The sequence below is a fragment of the Nycticebus coucang genome, chromosome 16 (assembly GCF_027406575.1).
Source record: "Nycticebus coucang isolate mNycCou1 chromosome 16, mNycCou1.pri, whole genome shotgun sequence".
NCBI classification, from domain to species: Eukaryota; Metazoa; Chordata; class Mammalia; order Primates; family Lorisidae; genus Nycticebus; species Nycticebus coucang.
This window is the reverse complement of record NC_069795.1, coordinates 27,979,270-28,001,168: the sequence shown is the minus strand read 5'-3', so window position 1 is coordinate 28,001,168 and position 21,899 is coordinate 27,979,270. Positions and strand designations below refer to the sequence as shown.

Genomic DNA, 21,899 nt, shown 5'->3' with positions numbered 1-21,899 from the left:
ACTCCTTTGCCCTAATGTTTCAGACAAAAAGATGTGCATCATACATGTACATGGGTAATACTAATTTCATATCTAAGCCCTGCTTTTTTTCATCCTGACCATTACTCAGGAAGTAACTATGAGGGGGCTTGCTTTTAGAAGGTGTGTGGAACAGGAAGAGATCAGACAGGCAGAGTTAGAAATCTTTTAAGATTGACTCTGGAGAAGGATTCCACTGTTCAATAGTCCCAGATACCTATTGATGACAGGGAGCATGGAAGGTCCATAAATAACTATCAACTCATTTCTGAGTGGTTTTTATGATAAAAAATTATGTCAGATTACAGATATAACAGATATTACAGATATTACAGCTATAACAGATATTACAGATATTACAGAATAACAGTTGAAAATATTACACAGATAAATTTCTCAGATCACAAAGGAGCGGCTGCAGTTGACTGATAAACGGGAACAATGTAAGTCGGAAAAGTGTCAGCAATGGAGAAGCACCACTGATGGCTCCAAGAAAAGGGGTTACAGGTTTGCTATAGTCATTCTGTCAGCCACACCCTTTGCAGTGTGTACGCCCTGATCCCAAGACACACAGGTCAGCTTTTGGCAGGAGTCACATGTCTGACATGCAGTGGTAGAATGTGTATGAGAAACAGAGTTTCTTAATGGGCACTCAGCATATGATCACGGACATGTTTCCACGTTTGGAACCATGACGGAACATGGCAGTCGTGGTGGTCTGAGTGATGCAGCCTTGATCAGAACTTACTGTGTTTTACTGTGTATAATGTGCACTCCTTTGCCCTAATTTTTCAGAGAAAAGGATGCGCATTATACATGTACATGGGTAATACTAATTTCATATCTGTATGCACTTTTTTTTTTGGTAAAGACAGAGTCTCACTTGATCGCCCTGGGTAGAGTGCTAGAGTGCTAGAGTGCTGTAGCACCCCATAGCAACCTCCAAGTCCTTATGCGATTCTCTTGCCTCCGCCTCCCAAGTAGCTGGGACTACAGGCACTGGCCACAACACCTGGCTATTTTTGTTGTTGTTGTTGCTGTTTGGCGGGGGCCAGGTTTGAACCCGCCACCCTCGGTATATGGGGCGCCGCCCTGTATACACATTTTTAATTCTTTTATTTATGCTTATTGCTAAATGTGTACCTCTGGAAAGCAGTAACAATTATCTGTATGCAAAATAATGCCCTGGAAATGGCAAGCTTGTTGAATTTACAACAAACTAACAACAAAAGTGTTTTTGGCCAACAAAGAGCAACATATTTCTCTTTAGACACTTTAGGCAGGAGATTGCAATTTAGCTGATATTTTTACAAAATTATTGGAGAATCCCTCGGAAAATGTCAAAACAGGGCTTCGTACACTGCAAGCTTTATGCTAACAGTTATTAAATATGCTAAAGAGCTTGGCAACAGAGCTGCCAGGAGACACTTTACAGCCCTCCCACAGGAAGTGTCATCAGATGCGGAGTCAACAGGAAGAAAAGCTTCTTCAGATGCCATGACAAAAGCAGGCAGCGTGAGGGGAACCTCCACAGTGGGCAGAGGTGGAGCAGGAGGTGAAGACCTGGATTCTGGAGCAGTGTCAGAATGGGACATCTACCTATCAGGATGATACAAGAAGCGGGTAAAAGGACACCTAAATGTGCTTTATGCTTTAGTCTTTATGAAGAGAGAAATTTTGAGTGTAAGGACATGAACAAAACTTGTCCGCAGCAGCCTCTGAGAATTAAGTATTGGAATTTCATCCTCACGTTACCAATTTTCGAAAGACCTTGAACTTTGAGCTGCCCCAAATCGCCAGTACGGATGAGGTCCCATTGAGATTTGATGCACCATCCAACAGCACTGTGGATATAAAGGGAACAAAGACCATGCTGTTAAAACCAGGGGACATGAGAAAACACATTTCACTGTTGTTCCAGCCTGTTGTGCAGATGGGACAAAGCTGCTACCTATGCTCATTTAAAAGAACAATATTTCTGAAAGAAAAGAGTCCAAGTAGAATCATCATCTATGTCCATGTATAAGGATGGATGAATTCAGAAGGCATGAAAATCTGATTTAACAAAGCCTAGTCATGAAGGCCTGGAGGATTATTAAAAACAAAACAGAACAAACAGTTTTGCTTGTTTTTGATCACTTCAAAACCCATGTTACCACAAAGTGCAAAAGCGATCCCAGTGGACTGAAAAACCCAACTTGCTGTGATACCTGGTAGGCAAACTGGCCAACTACAACCTCTGGATGTGTCAGTTATCAAGCCTTTTAAGGCCAGAAGAAAGGGAACTGATGTGGGGCTGACTGACGTGGATGCAATCAGCTGGTAATGATGTAACACCTACAGACAGAGTCAAGAAACCATCCCTGGCCTTGCCCAGGTTTGAAATTGGATCCTAAGTTTGTGGAATGGTGTCATGAGAGGAGTGATTATGAAATTGTATAAAAAGTGCAACATCAGCAAAGCTAAAGATGGAACTGAGGATGAGGAAATTTCTTGGGATGAGGAAAGTAACTCTCCAGAAAATATTGATAATGTAGAAATTGAATAAGACAATACTTTGATATTGACAGTGACAAAGACCTTTTGGCTTTCTATGATGGTTAGATACCATAAATTTGTTACTGGTACATAAAATTTCCTAGACCTTGTATCTGTTCTTGTGTTCTGCAATTATTTTTTTCATAAAATTTCTTGTATCATAGTATATTAAAAAATAAAATTCAATTATAAATTCCTTTATAAATATAAATAAAAATTTGAATTAAAAAATTCAAAGGAAAAGAATTTTTAACTGAAAGTTTGGGCTCTATACAGTGTGCATTATACACAGAAGTATGTTAGATAGGACAAAATATGGTAATTCTGATTGTGTCATTAGAGGACAGACACCACTATATGTTCATCACAATGGCTAAAATTTAAAATACCCGACAGGTGGTGCTATCATTAAGATGGCCAGCTAGGGTTGCCTCTGTCTTTAGTTCCTTTTGAAAAGGAAATAAAATAGTGATTAAGCAACTGTATTTTGTCTGAGTGACTGAGAAAGTGCACGGCAGAGTATGAAAGAACAGGTTGAAACTCGTGTGGGCATGGAAACCCAGAATAGCTCCATGGATTTGGGGGGAGCAAGGCATCCTGCCATCGCCACAGTGTATTTTCTGCTGGGATTATATTTGAGCCAGGGGGGCTCTTACAGGGAAAAGGTCAGCTGGAGACCGTCGGTAATCCCCACCACCAGCAGAAATGCTAGCAGTCATTGCTACAGGAGGGTTCCTTAGTCCTCACAGGCCTTGAGACTAGTGAGGGCAGTTGCCAGGAGTATGCACAGCTGCATTTACCTGAGAGCAGGGACCTCCTTGGCAGTCCCCACCCCCACAACCTAAGAGGTTATATCAGGGTGCTACCTTGAACCCGAATCTACATTTGGAGTGCATCTTGCCCTGAGGGCCAGTAGCCACCAAACTCCTGCATCCCTGAGGCACCCCCTCTAGGAAGAACATCTATGGAAATCACACTACTGATCTACCCCGAACCAAGACCAATGTACCATTTCCAGCTGGTACCTTATGATCTATCTGTGGAAAAGAGCCTTTTCCTTTGAGAGTTACTCTGTAAAATTAGGAAAAGCCATTGTGCAGATGCTGACATAGAGACAGAAGAAATGTGAAAAAAGAAGGAAACATGATACACCCCCAGAGGAACACAGTAAATCTCCTGTAATGATCTCAAAAAAAGGGAGATTTAGGAAATGCCTAAAAAAAATAATTTAAATAATGATCCTAAGGAAATTCAGCAAGATATAAGAGAATATAGACAAGTAATTTAATAAAATTAGGAAAACAGTTTGTGGTGTAAATGAAAAATTCAACAAAGAAATAGATAAAAAAAAGAACCAAACAGAAATCTTAATGCTGGAGAATTCAGTAAATAAGAAATACAAGCAGGACAAAGAATTTTAAGACAGATCTTTTGAAATAACCTGGTCAGAGGAAGCAAAAAAAAAAAAAAAATATATATATATATGTGTGTGTGTGTATATATATATATAAAATAACGAAGAATGCCTTTTGGATTTATGGGATACTATTAAACAAACACTCCCCACTCCCACAGCCTAAGAGGTTATGACATGGAACTATCTTGAACCTGAACCCACATCTGGAGTGCATCTTGCCTTGGGAGCTAGTAGCCACCAAAACCCTGCATACCTGAGACACCACCTTCATTCTGCTAAATTCACATGAGTGCCTGCCCCACCACATACCTTGGCTATTCGGAGCATAGTCCCAGAGGAACCACTGGGACCCAAATAACTTGTGAGGCACCATATCATGCAGGGAAACAGATGATACATTATAGGAGTGCCAGAAAAAAAGGAAATGATGAAAGGCAAAGCAAACCTGCTTAGCTGAAAACATCCCAAATTTGGAAGTCATTTGGACATCCAGATCCAGGAAACTCAAGACTTCCTTATGAGAGTCAACCCCCAACTTCTCTCTGATGTACTCTATAATCAAACTGCAAAAGTCAAAGACAGAATTCTGCAAGTTCTGACAGAAAAACATTGAGTCACATATAAAGGAATACCCATTAGAATTTGGCAATACATCTTGCATATCAGATATTTACAATACGATAACAGTAGCAAAATTACAGTTGTGAAGTGGCAACAAAAATAATCGTATGGTTGGGGGTCACCACAACATGGGGAACTCTATAAAGGGTCGTAGCATTAGGAAGGTTGAGAACCACTAAATATACAACCTGATTTGATAATATACCACAAGGCTGTCATAGTAAAAATGCATGGAATTGGTATAAAAACAAAAAACCAAACAAACAAAAAAAACAGACATGTGGAGTAATGGAACTTAAGAGAGAGCCCAGGAATAAATTCACACTCATAGAACTGATTTTTGACAAAGACTATTAAAGTTCTGGAATAAATAATATTAAACATAGTTTCTCCCAAGAAGGAAGAACTTCCAAGAAAGAAGTTATTAAATATCATTGAAATGCATTAAAGAATAAATATTTTGAAATATATGCTGTTTAGAACATTGTAAAACTAATCAGTTCTTCTTAAACTATCTTGTAGGTTTAGTGTGATCCCAGTTAAAATACCAATAGTTTTTTTTTTTTTAAATTATTATTCCTTTTTTCTTTTTGGTTGAACTGTACAGCTTAAATGATATGCATGTTTTCCATTGACTATAATGCTTCCAGAAGAGGAGCTTAAAGGATCAGCTACATTGGGGTATTTTTTTTACATTATTGATATATCAATTTAAATGTCAATATGAAACAAAAGACATTTACACTTCCTGATGCACACATAAAATCTACACAATAAAATTTAATGTGAAGATAAATATTTACCTAATCTAAGTGTTTTAAACGTTTAGTATCATATGTGGAAGGTAAAGAGACAGAACATTTTGTCATCTTTTTTATATTGCTGAATGTCAAGGTCATGACCAGTGTTGAGAAGATAAAAAAGCAGGTGATGTGTGGTGGGAGCTGGTTTTGATTTGGGGCTTATGAGTTTGCCTCTCAGCATATTGCGTTTTCTTAAAGGCTATTTCTGAGCTCTCTGAGATTTGCAGTGTTTATTTTTTCTCTCTCTACTGGCAGATTTAATACCTGGAATTTAGCTATTGCATACCTAGTACCTCAAAGCTTGGATAGTATCAACAGTAAGGCCAGGGAGGGAACCAGTCAGTGTATATATAGGGCTTTGCTTTGTAAAAAGTTTGGATTTATAACACCAGGGCTGCATTATAGAAAGGGGCAAGGCTTGGAAATAAAGTAGTATTTGGAATAGAGGTCTGGCTTTTCCCTACAGTAAAAAGCAGACAAAACCCAGTAAGTGGTAGGTAGCATGTGATAGCTTACATTTACTTCAGAAACTTGTTTAGCCTATACCATTGATCATGTATGGCCTAGAGGTGAAACTTATGCATATTTCTCCCCTCTAGATCAGCAATTCTCAACCTGTGGGTCTCAGCCCACAGGAACTGTATTAAAGGGTCACAGCATTAGGAAAGTTGAGAACCACTGCTCTAGATGCTTCTGGGAGCCATTGGTTGGTTAGTATCTTTGGTGCAGTAGTTAGTGTGCTTATAAAGTTCTTCAGGAACCAATAGGAGGTGCTGGTAAACCTACTGAGGCACATTATAAGGCTTTAGTGATGCCCCAAAATGAATGTATTAAAAACTTTAAGTCAAAAGATCACAAAATTGTAGAATTCCTTTTTCATTTACCTCTTTTTTTTTAGCACCACAATTGTACTATATGGTATGGTTAAGGAATATTACATTGAACTTATTTTTTTCAAACCCATACTTCTGTTACAATGAATGATATCAACCATATTACTGAGATGAGCCATATAGATATCAAGTATAACTGTTTAGGAAATGAGTATGATTTTATTTTTAAATTTCAGGTAACTTTGAGGAGCAATGAGCAATTATGTCTTTCTTGAGCCCAAAGCAAACATTATAGCCTGTGCCTAATTCAGCCTCTGTAAAGAAAGGTATAGCAAAATGCTGGGAAGGTGGTGTCTTAGTTCACATCTCTGACTTCCTTCTCTGACTTTGAGGAGTAGTGTGATAAATGCTTGCTCCTAGGAACTGTATTTGAGGCCAGTGCTGTTTGCTCCTAGGGACTACATTTGAGGCTGAGTATTCTCTCCCAGGTCCTGTGAGGGGAGAGAGTAGACAAGGGAACTAAAAAGCTTACATTATCTCAATGCATTAATATGTTTATATCACACATTTTGTATGTAAACATACAAATCAGTGTATGTATGTTTCTTGGTGGGGAGAGGGGCCTAAGGGTTGGATGAGGGAACTGACCAAATTTAAAGCACTAGATACTCCCTCTCCCCAAAAAAACTTCTAGGGGTTTATAGTAGTCTTAACCAAATCTGGAACAAGAAAAATATTATCTCAAGGGAGTCTAGGTTTTAGATTTAGGTTGAGTTATTGACCCTTATAGAGAACATGAGACCTAGTTTTGCTCAATCTGATCTTGAGACCAAGTCCCATTTTGTTATCACTCCATGAGATTTATATGTGGTTTTAAGCTTTTCAGATTTGGTGCATTTTGAACAAATGAGATGTTCTCAAGTTTTCCATAATAATGTGTATGTGGCCCAGAGTCTGCTTCTTATAAATATGCGTAATCTGGTCTGTTGACATTATTTCAAAGGATGCTTTGTGTATTGTTAGTATTTTATTATAATTGATAGTCCAAATGTAGTAGCAGAAATTCAGTCTACTAGAAGAGTCAGGATTGAGCATAGTCCTTTTAGACTTTTGACTACTTTATACTTTTAGAATATGGTCTAGAATCCTTCTTTATAGAGATTACTATATATATTCACTGGTGCTAGTCAGTTTCTGACTACTTCAGTCTCTTACGTTGGATCACTGGTCCTAATTGTTTGTGGTATTATTTCTGCCTTTCCCAGAACTTACTGTATATTTTAGTTTATCTCTGATTACCTAGATCAAATACAATTACTTTGTATTTCTAAATATACGTATGTATTACTAAGGTAACAAAATTTCCAAATGGAAATACCAAAAGTCAATAAAAAGTTAAATGTACCTCTATGTACAGTTATCTTTTGTATAGTATGCATTCACTTTTCTCTTGTGACCATAGTCTCCTTGTACAAATTCAATTTGTTCCACATGGTTATTATTGTTGTATTATAGTATGTATAATATAGTATAGTATTATTATAAATATAGTATGAATGCTGAACGTCTTAACCCCCCAGGAGATCTCTCAAGGCCTTTTCTTTTTTTATCTCTCTCTGTGTCTTGAAAACTTGCTTTCTGGTCACAGTGGAATGTTTTAGATTTTCTTCTGCCCTGCTTCATCAAACTAAATGCCTTCCAAAGAATTTGGTGTCTTTTATTGAAGAAAACCTAGGGTCGAGAGTTTCATGTAGGAGTTGATTTTTGGCAAAGAGTACTGCTGGTAATGTTGCCTCATCCTTAAAAGTAGCAGAGGTATAAAGTATTTTTAAATGCGTGAGTTTACTTTGATCTTTACATTTTAACATATGATGTTGTTACCCACTTTTTAAAAGTATGTGGGTTTTTGATTCCCAAAGACTTTCATGTATATTTCCTTAGGATATTTTAAGTAATGACATTTTGGACTTCTGCTACATATACCTAATAATCATGTTGTAAACACTACTTTTAGGGATAAAAGAATATTATTTTGACATTAATCTAATAGGATAAGTTTTTTTAGGATAAAGATGATGTATGAATGAGATTTTCTCAGGAAGCCAAAAAAGTTGGAAAAATGCATTTTTGCTGAGGGTATCATAATGAACACTAAATGGGTTCAGATACTTGAATATTATTTATGTATATTTAGAATAATTAGTAGCAGATTTCTTGAGCAGGCAGAATGCTTGGTTAGTTCTTCTGTGGGAAGGAGGATTTTCTTGTAGTGATTATAGGTACATTGTTGCAAGCTTAGGAGCAAGAAAAGTATCATTATGCAAAGCAGCATTATTCTTGCCATGTTTAGATATATTTAAGGTATTATGTAGTCAAATTTAATAATCTTCAGTTATTTTGATATTTAGATAATTTCATTAGTTTTTTCCCAAGGCAAACTTGTGTGAAGAAGTTGAACATATAAATATTATTTTTTGTTTGACAGTCATAGGGTCATAGATCTCTAGAACTGAAAGGAACTGTAGAATTTACCTCATTTCCTTGTTTTTATAGACCAGGAAATCAATGTTCAGAGTTTAAAAGTGTGATTTGTTCAATTTCGAGTGTTTTCATGATTCAAAGTAATTGTTACAAAAATAGTAATTATGTTATATTGTAAATATGTACTTTAATACATTTATTTCCCAAAAAACTTTTCTGGGTGCTATACTTATAATATTGAACCTCTAATTTGTTGAAACATAATATAACATACTTTTATATATAACACTATCTTTTTGTGTTTGACATTTCTTTTTTCTTAGGAAACAAGACTGTTCTTTATCTGTTGACAAGGCCATTGTTGTAACTCATGTTCATTTCATTAAAGTTAGCATGAATTATTACTTTCCCAAATACATTATCTAGAGCTTATGTAATCAAAATGCTTAGATTGCATGATATGCTATTGCCTGAGGAATGGCATTATATAATACGTATTTTTCTTTTTTTTCATTTTTTTCTTATTGTTTAAGAGTTCTTGAAGCCAGCATAGCAGAAAATAAAGCATGTTTGAAGAGGGCACCTACAGAAGTTTGGAGGGATTCTCGAAACCCTTATGATAGAAAAAGGCAAGACAAAGCTCCTGTTGGGCTAAAGAATGTCGGCAATACCTGCTGGTTTAGTGCTGTTATTCAGGTAAGGATCTTTATTCAGATCTTATTTTGTGGACATGATAGCAGTGGAAAATGGGTTGGATTGTGTTTCTTTTAAATTGTACAGGCAAGTTTTTTATATGTCCTTCTGTCTAATAAATTCCTTTGGGGATTGCAATAAGCCCCCACCCTTTTCCACTTCCCATTTCCTATGTGGAGTTTTAATAGTAGAACACTACCTATGTCTTTCACTCATTTGGAATGAATTTTTTCTCCCTTTCTGCTGTTAGGAATTGTTGCATTAGAAAGAAAATATTTTTTTTGTATATGTTTTCCTATAAATTTAGGGAATCATTTGTAACCAAGATATAAAACCAGAACTGGCTTTTTGTAGGTCAGATCAGATGTATTTGTGTATACTAGAAAATGTTATTCATAGAATCATGGTCATTTACATAATAGTTTTAATATGGAGAGGCATTTTATTTGAGGTTGGTATAAATTCACAAATAATTCTCTGCATATATGAGAATGAGGTGAAGAATAAATACTAATAAATCCAGAATAGCATATTTTCTTTTTTTTATTAAGAAAGCTCTTAATTAAATGTTTCTTGAGCTGCTTATTTTAAAATAAGAGATACGTGTATATGTAGATATCCATTCTTTTCTCAAGTTGGAATAATTTTCATTTTAATATCATATTTAGCTTGGTTTTTTCTTTTTAAATTTTCTTCTGTTATGACTATTGTCATATTTCTTTACCATGCTTAGATGACATTGATAATTATGTTTGCTTTGTGTTGCTATTTAGAAAATATTTGAGGCTGGGTAATTTATAAAGAAAAGAGGTTTATTTGGTTCACAGTTCTGCAGTCTGTATAAAAAGTGTGGTGCCAGCATCTGCTTTTGGTAAGGGCCTCAAGAATATTTTTCTCATGGTGGAAGGCAAAGGGGAAACAGGCATGTCACATGGCAAAAGAAAGGCGGAGATGCTACATTCTTCAGTAACCAGCTCTTGCTCTAACTAATAAGCAAGAATTCACTCATTACTGTAGGGAAGGGCACCAGGCCATTCCTGCGGGTCCACCCATGACCTAGTCATCTCCTAACAGTTCCTACCTCCAACATTGGGCATGAAATTTCAACACGAGATTTGAAAAGGACAGATACCCAAACTATGTTAATAATCTTATTCATCAGATTTAAAAACTTTCAATAAAACAATCTATGAATAATAATATGCTTGTCAATTTTTATTGCTCTTTCAAAGAATAAATATTGTGTATTTATTTTGTTGAATTATAGTTTATTATTTAATATTCCTGAGGAGTACTCTTATATCATTGGACATGTGTGCTATTTTTTTATATTCAGAATATCTCCGTGTTTTGTAACTTTCCAAACCTGTGGATATGACAGTTTAAATTTTCATATGGTATTATGGCAACTAACTGGTTATTTGCTTTATTTCCTATAAATTAGATAATTGTTTTCTAAATTTTAACTTTTTATCTACTTTACTATTATAGTTTCTCCTCCCCTCTCCCCCTTTTTGCTTCTGGCACATACCATAGAATTTGATTTCCTTTGATTTTTCTGGATTCGTCTTGCTCTTTAATATGCTGTATTATTGGTTTTCCCAGGATATTGAAATGGTAAAAATATTTGGATTAACATAAATTTGTCGTAGTATCTTTATTCATACTCTTGATTATGCATTATTTATTCACTTAGATACCAGAACAATATCTAAAATTATATTTGATGTAGTGGAGTCTATTAGATTTTATAATAGGCTATGTCACTTTACTTGCAGTATTTATTATTAAGGTCTTATATGTTTTATAACTTAGATATTTTGAAATACGAAGAACAATTTTAAGGCTGTAATCTTAAGGTTCACGAATGTTTTAATGACTGTATTTGGTAAAATCGATGCTGTCCTAACACTATTATGGCCAATAAATTAGGCTCCTTGATTAGAAACTTCTCTCAGAAAAGTATAAGAAGAAAGAAAATACTTATATAATCTATATTTGTTACTTAGAATAGCTATTCTTTATTTTTCCTTCTTATATTTATAAGAAAGGCCTATTTGAAGTGATAAATTAATATTAGTTCAAACTTAACGCAGTTTATATGTTCTGTTTCTACCCTAAGTCAGTTCGCTTTGCCTTTTAGATTTTTAATGGTTTTTGGTAGAGAGAAAATGAGCTAGAGAAAATTTGCTTGGCCTTTCTCACTAGTTTTAGTATTTTACGTAAGTGTAGGGACTGCTTCACTCCTCTAACATAGGCAGATTATTTTTTCTTGCTGAGAAATCTAAAACCTAGGAGCAGTAATATCTAAGCTTAAAATTTGGTGTTATAATGGCCTAACGAGGTATTAACTTTTGAGGATAAGGAAAAGCATTAAGCTTCAGACTTTAGCAAATTGTGAGTATGCAGACAAATTTGTCTAGAGATCACTTGAAGTTTTATTTTTTATTATAACTTTAAAGTCTGTTAAACCATTTTAGCAGCTTTTTATTTTTATATTTAGTAATTAGAATCTTTTTTTTATTTTCTGTCATTACTGCTTTAATTGTGTTGTAAACCGAGACGTAACAGTTTACATCATAAACGGAACTTTTCACTTATGAAAGAAAAGTTGGCAGAAAATCTGCTGTAGTGATAGAGGTTTTTATTGTTTGCCAGAGTGCATTGGAACTTGCTCAAACTGAGACATAAATGACTGCAAAGTTTAAATCACAGAGTTTTAGCAGGGGTGGGATTTACTTAGTTAGCAGGACTCATGTGAAAAACTGAGAATTCTTTTCATTATGAATGTATTTACAAGTTTAAAAAGTTTATTGGGAATATAAACCTCTAACTTCAAAGAGGTAGCTTGAGTAGGCTACACTGTGTATAGCTTTGGTGGCTACTCACTCTTGTAGGAGTTGAGATCCGTATTTTGAGAGAAAGGGTAACATAACGTGAGGAAGGATGGAGGAAGGAAGACTGTACTGAGAATGTTAAGCTCATGGTAATATAAAGGGAGAATTTTTAATAATATGTTGTCTGTGTACAGTTGTGTGCTTTGCAATAGAGGAAATATTGTTAAGTATCTAGAATAGTATGTCAAAACAGGAAATTAGACTTTTTCTCAGAAAATATTCTTTCTTGTCCTAGTTGCAACAATTCTGTGTATAAGTAGTATAGTTATTAAAGATAAGTCTCTGGAACCAGTCATTTTTGTTATCTGCTGATAGAATGTTCCTTTAGATTATCTTAAATTGTTGTTCTTTTTCAGTCATTGTTCAATCTTTTGGAATTTAGAAGATTAGTTCTGAATTACAAGCCTCCATCAAATGCTCAAGATTTACCCCGAAACCAAAAGGTAAAATTATAAAATTTTTAAGAAGATTGTATGTGCTTTTTCCCCTCTTAATCTGTGATCGTTTGGGGGGCATTTATTTGCCTTACCAAACCTGGAACTGTCAGAATGTGAATATCAAATTTTTGATTTCAATTCCTATCCTTTATCAGTATATTGCAAATGTGAATTTTTCTTTACCTAAATGTCACAGTTATATGCCAGTTTTTGTATTACTTTAGTAATTTTCTTTTTGGACTATCAAATTTCAGTAAACTTCATAGGCTACAATGTACAAGTTGAGGTTTTTCCTCAACTCCTAAAAAATATGGAGAACTCAAAATTTCTATTCAACTTATCATCTAGTGGAGTTCCTTTCCCACTGTTTTTGTGGTACAAATCCATACCTTCTATTTTGAAAGTTAATGTTGTCAAGCAACCTAAAGTGGCAGAGAACGCAGACATAAGGGCCAGATCGCCAGCTTCTAGTTGTGGACTTAGAGCAAGTTCAGTTTCCTTTCCTGTGACATGTAAGCAATGACAGTAATTATTTCATAGAGTTGGCTGTATTAAATGAGGTAAAACATGTGAAGGGCTTAAAAGTGCTTGGTGCACAGTAAGTGCTGGGTATGAACTGTTGTTAGTTAAACGAGAAATTGTTTTTTAAAAAATCAGACTTAAAAAAATAAGACTGACTTGCATGCAGAAATTTACACCTAATGGAAGCAAATTAATTATGGAGACGTTATGGTTGAGTGTAGGGCTTTAGAATCTGTAGTCCTAACGTGGACTGGTTGCAGAGACAAAGGAATTAAAGTTTTAGGTTTCAGTAAAGTGCGTAACGTTGTTGTAGTGATGAATTATTAAATTATGTTTCCCTTTTAGTGTTGAATTTTTAAAACCACTTTTTCTGCAAACACATGAACATTTATAATGCATGATAGTGGGAGCATAACTTGATTTATAACCAACTTTTCAGGTTATAATCTCTGGACTGTACAATGTCAGGCTGATAAACAACCCATTTCAAAAGGGAACCAGGAGCATCTGACAACCTTTCATACCTCCAGAGAAACTAAGCAGCACGCCTTCAAGCACTATAATTTTTACATGGAACTTTTTGAACTATTGCTTCCTTTTATTGCAAGTTATTAACATCAACAATTGTTCCTTCTCATGTCTTGGTTGAAGTATGTGTATAATTTGCATGCCATTATTAGAATTATTTCCAGTTTTATACTACATATATATGTATGTATATGTGTTATGACATACACGTTCCTGGATTTTAGTGTTTTACAGAACTTTAATTTCTTATTATTCTTTATAGTGTTGAATAAGACCAAATTAGTTATTGGTAATAGTTATTATTACTAATAAGTTATTACTTATTACTTTAAAATAAGTATTCTTATTTTAAAAAGTTATATTCATGATTGTATACTGGAGCTAGTTGCAAAGTCAGAAGAATGTTCAATGAGTACAAGAGAAATGTGTCCCACAATTCCAGTATTCAGCATTTGTTTATTGCAGTGGAAGAGATGGCATTTCTAGGTATCTTGTAGGGAATTAAAAGAATCTGTCACTTCCATTCTAGAAAAAACAAAAAAAATTTTATTTTGAAGAATACTGTGCAGTTTTATATAAGATTATTCCAAAAATGAGGTGGTTATTTTTCAGCATGTTAGCAGTGCACACCACAACTTGATATCTTTGAAGCAATTGTGGGATTTAAAGGTAGCTGTCAGCCACTGAGGGAAGCTGCCTTCACTTGAGGTGATAAAACATACAAGTTTCTATTTATTTATTTTTTTTTTTAGAGACAGAGTCTCACTCTGCTGCTCTTGGTAGAGTGCCATGGCATCACAGCTCACAGCACCCTCCAGCTCTTGGGCTTAGGTGATTCTCTTGCCTCAGACCCCCAAGTAGCTGGGACTACAATGCCCGGCTATTTTTTGTTTCAGTTTGGCCGGGGCCGGGTTTGAACCCGCCACCCTTGGTATATGGGGCTGGCGCCCTACTCACTGAGCCACAGGCACTGCCCAATATACAGGTTCTAAAGAAGTTGTCTAGCTTTTATCACTCATTATTTAATAATAAATTTATGTTCAACTCATGAGATGTTTATTGCTGCATTGAGTTTGCAAAATAATGTGGTAAAATACAGAATTTTGAGATAATTTTGATCAAATTATAAGAGATGGCCATTTGCATACTGTGCTTAGGAGGACTTTTTTGTTAGCAATTAAAACTTGCCACAAATACATAGCATTATGTACATATTGAATGAGAGAAATAAATGGATTCCTTGAAATCAATTTGTATTTTAGGTAGGCTTGGTTATTGCTTCTACAAATGGAAACCAATTTTATATGCCTTATGTTATTTGAAATTTTTGTGATTTTAATGCCTAGGAGTATTTAGAGGGTTCTAGAAATTTAATGATACATTTTCAATGTAATCATCCCTTCTTCCCTGATCTGGATATTCTTTTGACTGAAAATATTACAAAATGATGGCAAAACGTATTTGAGAAAACAAAGTTGTATATGTGTATACAAATGTGTATATGTCTATATAAATGTATTAGAATAGTGGAAATTGCCTAATAAATAGCTAAAGTGTTATTAATTATAAGGTTATATTATTTAACGTCTTGATGTAGGGCAAATATTTCCAAATAAATAACATTTTTTCTACTTTTCACTGCTCAGAAATGAGAATCTTAGAAGGAAATAGGAGTATTTGAATACCATACTCTATTCCAGGAGCAAATATCCAAAGGAATTAGGAATTTTACAAATAAAAGAGTCATTTTGGTATTTCTTCCTTTAGTCATGATGAAGTAACAGGCACTTAATTTATAAGTCTCTGTACATTTTGAAGGAATCAAAACAAACGTTTTTAGGCTACAGTGGAATTTAGAAATCAACGACAGGAAGATATCTAGATAATCTCCAGAGTCAGAAACTGAATAATTCATCTCTAAGTATATCAAGGGACAAAAAGTATATATATATATCAAAAGGTAAATTTGAGAATATTCTGAACTAAATGAAAATTAAACATGACATATTAAAATCCAAGAGATTCAGCTAAAACAGTGATTAGTGGAAAATATAGGATGGTCATAAAGTTCATGTGCATTTTTAAAACAGTTACTGTATGGATATGACCCAAAGACCTTATTAAAAAAGAAAGATGGTTTCGATATAATGACAGCAACTTACATATCAAGAAATGTGGAGAAAAAAATAAAACACCTAAATCCCAAAGCAGAAGAAAAGGAATGATAAAAGATAAGAGTAGAAATCCATGAACTAGTTATCAGAAAAAGAATAGAGAAAATTAATGGAACCAAAATCTGCTCCTGGAGAAGACTGATAAAATTGATCAACTCTAGATAGATTAAGAAAAAAAAAAAAAGAAGGGAAGGAAAACATAAATAAAAAATATAGAGAAAAAGGAGGGGGGCATTACTTACATATTAAAAGATAATTGTGGAATATTGCAAACAATAGGCAAGTATCTTGGCGGTCACAAACTATCAAACCTCACTCATGAAGATGTAGATAATCTGAGGTAGCTCTAGATTATGTGAAGAAATGGAGACCCAACCACCAAAAAATTCAGCAGCTAAATAGTTCTACTGGCAAATTATACTGAACATTTGAAGAAGAAATAATACCAGTTTCCTATATATTTTCATAGGTCATAGAAAAAGAGGCAAAATTTTCAACTCATTTTGTGAGTCCAGCATTAGCCTGAAAACAAAAGGAGGAAAATATATTTCAAGACAAGAAAACCACAGACCAATATTCTTCATGAATCTGGAAGCAAAAAGTTGTAGCACATTTTTGGCAAATTGAATCCTGTAATAGATATAACGGATAATATTTCATGGGAAAGAAGGGCTTATCCAGGAATGCAAAATTGGTTTAACATTCAAAAATTAGTAAGTATGAGTCATCATCTTAGCAGACTAAAGAACAATCATTTGGTTGTTTTACCAGGGAGGTAAAGAAAAGGATTTGATGAAAGCTAATACCTATTTGTGGTAAAATCTTCTAGAAACTAAAAATTAAAACCAAGTTCATTTACAGAAAAATCTTCAACTAATATAATACTTAAAGGCGAAAGACTGAATATGTTTTTCCACAAACCAGGAGCAAGTAAGATTAACATTAAACTGGAGTTCTTAACCAGTGTCAGAAGGCAAAAAAACCCCAAAACAACAAAAAATCCCCTCCAAACCCAGCATGCTGATAGGAAAGGAAGAAAAACTACAAGACTGATTATGTAAAAAATACCAAGTACTCTACAACAACAACAGCAAAGATTCTAGAACCAATAAATTAGATTAATAAGGTTATGTGGTACAAAGTTAACTAACACAAAATACTTGTGTTAGCAATACATAATTAGAAATTTAAATTTAAAAATAATTCTATACCAAAGCATAAAATTATGACATACTTAGGGAGAAAGTGAACAAAACATATAAATGGAAGACTTGTATACTGAAAACTACAAAATGTTGCTGAGAGAAATTAAAGAAATAGAGATATACTATGTTAATGAATCAGGAGATTCAATATTATTAACATGTCAATTGCCCCCAATTAATCTGTGGATTCAGTGTAATCTTAGTAATGATCCCAGTAGGCCGTTTCATAGAAACTGACAAACTGATTCTAAAATTTATCTGGAAATTTAAATGATATAGAATAGTAATACAATTTTTGAAAAGAGAAAGAGTGTTGGAAGGATAAATTACCAGGCTACAATGATTAAGAGACTATCTTACTGGCCAAAACAGAGTTGTATTGATCAATGGACAGAATAGTCCCTACACGTATGGAGTGATTTGATTTAATCAAAGTTGCTGAGACAATTCAATGGGCAAAGGAAAATCTTTTCAACTGGTGGTGTTTTATATAGGAAGATAATTCTCAACCCATACTTGACCGATGTAAAGTGAAATAATTCATAATTGACTAAAAGGGAAAACTAGAACTCTAAAAATTCCTGACAGAAAAGTAAGAGAAAGTTTTAATGTCTCTAGATTAGGCAAAGATTTCTTAAGTAGGATAAAATCATGGATTATAAAAAAAAGTTGATAGGGCCGCGCCTGTGGCTCAAAGGAGTAGGGCGCCAGCCACATATGCCACAGGTGGTGGGTTTAAACCCAGCTCTGGCCAAAAACTGCAAAAAAAAAGTTGATAAATTAGCATCAAAATTAAATAATTTTTGAAAAAAAGATTATACAGAATGAAAAGGCAAGCCACAGACTGAGAGGCAATGTTAGCAAAGACAGCATACATAGAAGTTGCATAATTTAGTAATTATAAGGCAGATAACCTATGAGTGTGCTGTGAAAAATACTTACAGATACTTAACCAAAAAAATGCTGATGGCAAATAACTACTTGAAAATATGCTCACATTAGGGAAATGTCGATTAAAACAAGAGATGCCATTGGGTACCTATGAGAAGAAATGAAGTTAAACATAATAGTCCATGTCCAAATGTTGATAGAATGTGGAACTGGAAATCTTACTATTTTCTTAGTGGGAATATTAAGTGGCATAATGCCTTTGGAAAACAATTTAGTTGTTGCTCAGAATCATTAGCCATACAAACTAGCCATTCCCCTCTGGCATTTACTCAGGAAAAACACACAGAGTCATGTACACTGATATCTGCAGCAGCTAGAACAGGTTAATGAGTCAACAAGTTAATTCTATATTCATACAATGGAATACCACACAGCCATAAGATGGGATTAACTAATTATTGTTAATCATATACATGAAGTTCAAAATAAGTATATTGATGGCAACATAGTGTATGATTCTGTTCATGTAACTGGTAATGATTAGAGAAGGGAATAAAGGCAGAAGATATTTTCAGGGTGGTGGATAGTTGTATTATCTTGATTATGGTGATGTTTTCATGGTGCATACCTATGTAGAGCTCATAAAATTGTATGTTTTGTAATGTATACTATAATGTAAATTACTTTATCTCCAATCTGTTTAAAGACAAACAAGTAGTTAGACCAGTTTCTGTATGTAGTAGTATTTTTATAATTTAGCCAAATGAAGCAGCTACCCCTTTTTATCATTTATAGTTTTGCCTTTTGAAATTCAGAAAGATTTTCTAGCCACAGGAATTGGATGAGACAAAAATATTTCGTTCTGTCAAAGTATTTCACTTTTCAAATGTCATTCCCTGCAGAATTTCACTTAATTTTTAAAAAGTATTACTCCCATCCTTGTGACTTGGCAAGGAATGTCTCAAAAGGTGCAGCGATAAATGAAGACATTAGTCTCAGGAAATCAAGGCTACTTTAGGAAATTATTTTGTGGATTAAAATGAATATTATTTATACTTTAAAAATATAGGTATTTATATAGGGCAGCTGGAGAGGGAATAGGAAGTACTAGAGAAAAAGCATGAATTGTTTGCTCATTAAAAATTTTTGTATTTAACCTTCTGTTAGTTTCTCCCTGGCTCTGATGGACTTAGACATTCACTCAATAAAGGTCAGAACTCTCTTTGTATTTCTGGTCCTGCCAGGACCAGATTTCCAAACAATCCTGCCAGGTTACAGATTTCCAGCAGATAACCCTCTGACCTTTTACAAGGCCTCCAGCAGATAACCTGTTGATCTCTTGCACCACACCCAGAGTTACTGAGCTAAGACTGATGTGCCCACCACCTCTTGAGCTAACACACCACACTGAATTGCTTTAGAAGAGGCCACTTAGCCTCACTTGGGGCTGATGCCATTTTGATAGCAGCCCATCGTCTTACTAAGTCCCTGCTACCCTGTTTTCCCGAAAATAAGAAGGTGTGCTCCCAAAGTTGCGCTAGGTCTTATTTTCAGGGGACGTCTTATCTTTCCTATAAGTAGGTCTTATTAGGATGTCTTATTTTCGGGGAAACAGGGTATTAACTATCCCTGTTTTTTCCAACACCTTTTGACCCTACCCATGTAACACTTTCATCATTGATGGTGGAATTTATTATACTTTAATAAAACTATGTTTTTCATAGTTTAGCATTCTTTTGTAGTATATTATTTAATTGCTTTAATGGTATATGTAGGTTTTGGGTGAAATGACAAGTATTTGGAATCAGTTTTATTCCCTGTTAAATATATCGTAAAGCATCTATTTCTTTATTGATTATATCATTCTATGTAATGATATCCCTTTACTCCCACATACGTACGTACCCCTACTATAGTTTTATAATGCTGAGAAAGTGAACTATGCAAACTTGGAAAAAATATTTCTGTGTTTAAATATTATAATTTACGCTGTATCTGTTAAAATCGTTATTGCAAGAACTAAAATAAGAACTGCTTGTCTGATTTGCTGTCATTAGCTATGACACAAATGAGCTATGTTCACAGAGCTATGAATTGCGTTGTTTTTTAAAGTTTCCTTAATTGTTTTAAAATAATTTGCTAGTGATTGATAATATGCGTTGTTTTACTTTTTGTCTAGAGGGTTTGCTTTAGTCAGCCAGTAAGGATTGAAAGCCTGCTTTGTGTAACAAAAAGTTGCAGAAGAGATATAGAAGTTTTTACCTTTAGGAATCTTACAGTCTCATTGAGAAACACAACAAGAGGAAGATTTCCAAGGATCTGTAGGATGATATACTAATTTCATCTTAGGACTTGGTCTCATTAATTGTTAGATTAATATTATAATTTAATTACATTTTAAATTATAATTATGTTAAATATAGCATTTAATTTATTAAAATATTTATAAAATAAATATAAAATGATTTATGTACTTTTATAAATACAAACAAAAATCATTAATTTTTAAAAAATACTTAGAAAGGTTCTAACATTAGTCTAATAACAGTGGCAACTGGTGAGTCATTGCTCAGAGAAAAGTATTATTTCAGTAGCTGTGGAATTTGAAGGGATCATTGATTTGAGGGGTCTGTCTGGAAAGGCTTCATGGAGGAGGAGGGATTTTTTGCTTAAACTGGCGTGTGGGGTAAAGCACTTAGAACAGTGCCTGGCATGTAGCGAACACTCATTGAATGTTTGCGATTATTGTTGCTCTCGTAGGCAGCAGCTGGCCCTTCCTGAATGGGAAGGATTATAATAAGCAGACTTGAATGAGGAGGATATTCTTGGTTGGGTAATGACATGATTTGCTATGAATATGTGCATTTATGCTGAAATTGTGAGCCTCATTCCTCTGCTGTTTTGTGCTTGACTTCTTTGAGTCTCTTGGCACCAACACTCTTCTTTCTTTAATTATGATGCAGAGTGCTAGATTTATCCCTAATTTTTGGCCACTGGTAAAATGATTATCTGTTTTTCTGTGAAGATTGTGTTAATCTTCACTTAAGGTTTTTGTTTTTGTTTTTCAACAGGAACATCGGAATTTGCCTTTTATGCGTGAGCTGAGGTATCTGTTTGCACTTCTTGTTGGTACCAAAAGGAAGTATGTTGATCCATCAAGAGCAGTTGAAATTCTTAAGGATGCTTTCAAGTCAAATGACTCACAGCAGGTAGCCTTGTCGCACTTGTTCACTCACTATTTGTATTTTATTTATCAAATCAATTTTAAAGTAGCTTTTTAAAGAATATGTGACAATTTAAGATGCGTTATTCAGCTTTGTTAAAAATAGCCTGAGTCCCTTTGGACTAGAGGAGACACCATCTTCCAGTAATTCACCAGAATGACGAACGCAGAGGGAAAGAGGAGAGGCACGCAATACACATTCCCTAGGCCTTTTAGAAACATGGAACTGTTCCTTTGGCCACATGTATGCGAATCTACAAGAAAGATGATATTGTGGACATCAAGGGAATGGGTACTGTTCAAAAAGGCATGCCACACAAATGTGACCATGGCAAAACTGGAAGAGTCTACAATGTTACCCAGCGTGCTGTTGGCATTGTTGTAAACAAACAAGTAAAGGGCAAGATTCTTGTTAAGTTGATTAACGTTCCTGTTGAGCATATTAAGCCCTCTAAGAGCTGAGAAGCTTCCTAAAATGCATCAAGGAAAATTATCAAAAAAAGAAGGAAGCCAGAGGGAAAAGGTACCTGGGGTTCAACTGAAGTGCCAGCCTGCTCCACCCAGCGAAGCTCACTGTGTGAGAACCAGCGGAAAGGAGCCTGAGCTGCTGAAACCCAC

The 21,899-nt window shown here is 34.6% G+C and overlaps 1 protein-coding gene across 3 annotated transcripts in view; it reads left to right on the top strand.

Annotated features, from left to right (window-relative positions):
• Positions 1-21,899, top strand: part of USP25 (ubiquitin specific peptidase 25) — a 143,509-nt gene that overhangs the window by 43,218 nt on the left and 78,392 nt on the right. For all 3 annotated transcript variants that reach the window (XM_053564917.1, XM_053564915.1, XM_053564916.1), the window contains 3 exons: positions 9,245-9,407; positions 12,658-12,744; positions 21,130-21,267. In XM_053564917.1, the coding sequence (XP_053420892.1) occupies positions 9,245-9,407; positions 12,658-12,744; positions 21,130-21,267 (388 nt within the window). The remainder of the gene's footprint in view (positions 1-9,244; positions 9,408-12,657; positions 12,745-21,129; positions 21,268-21,899) is intronic.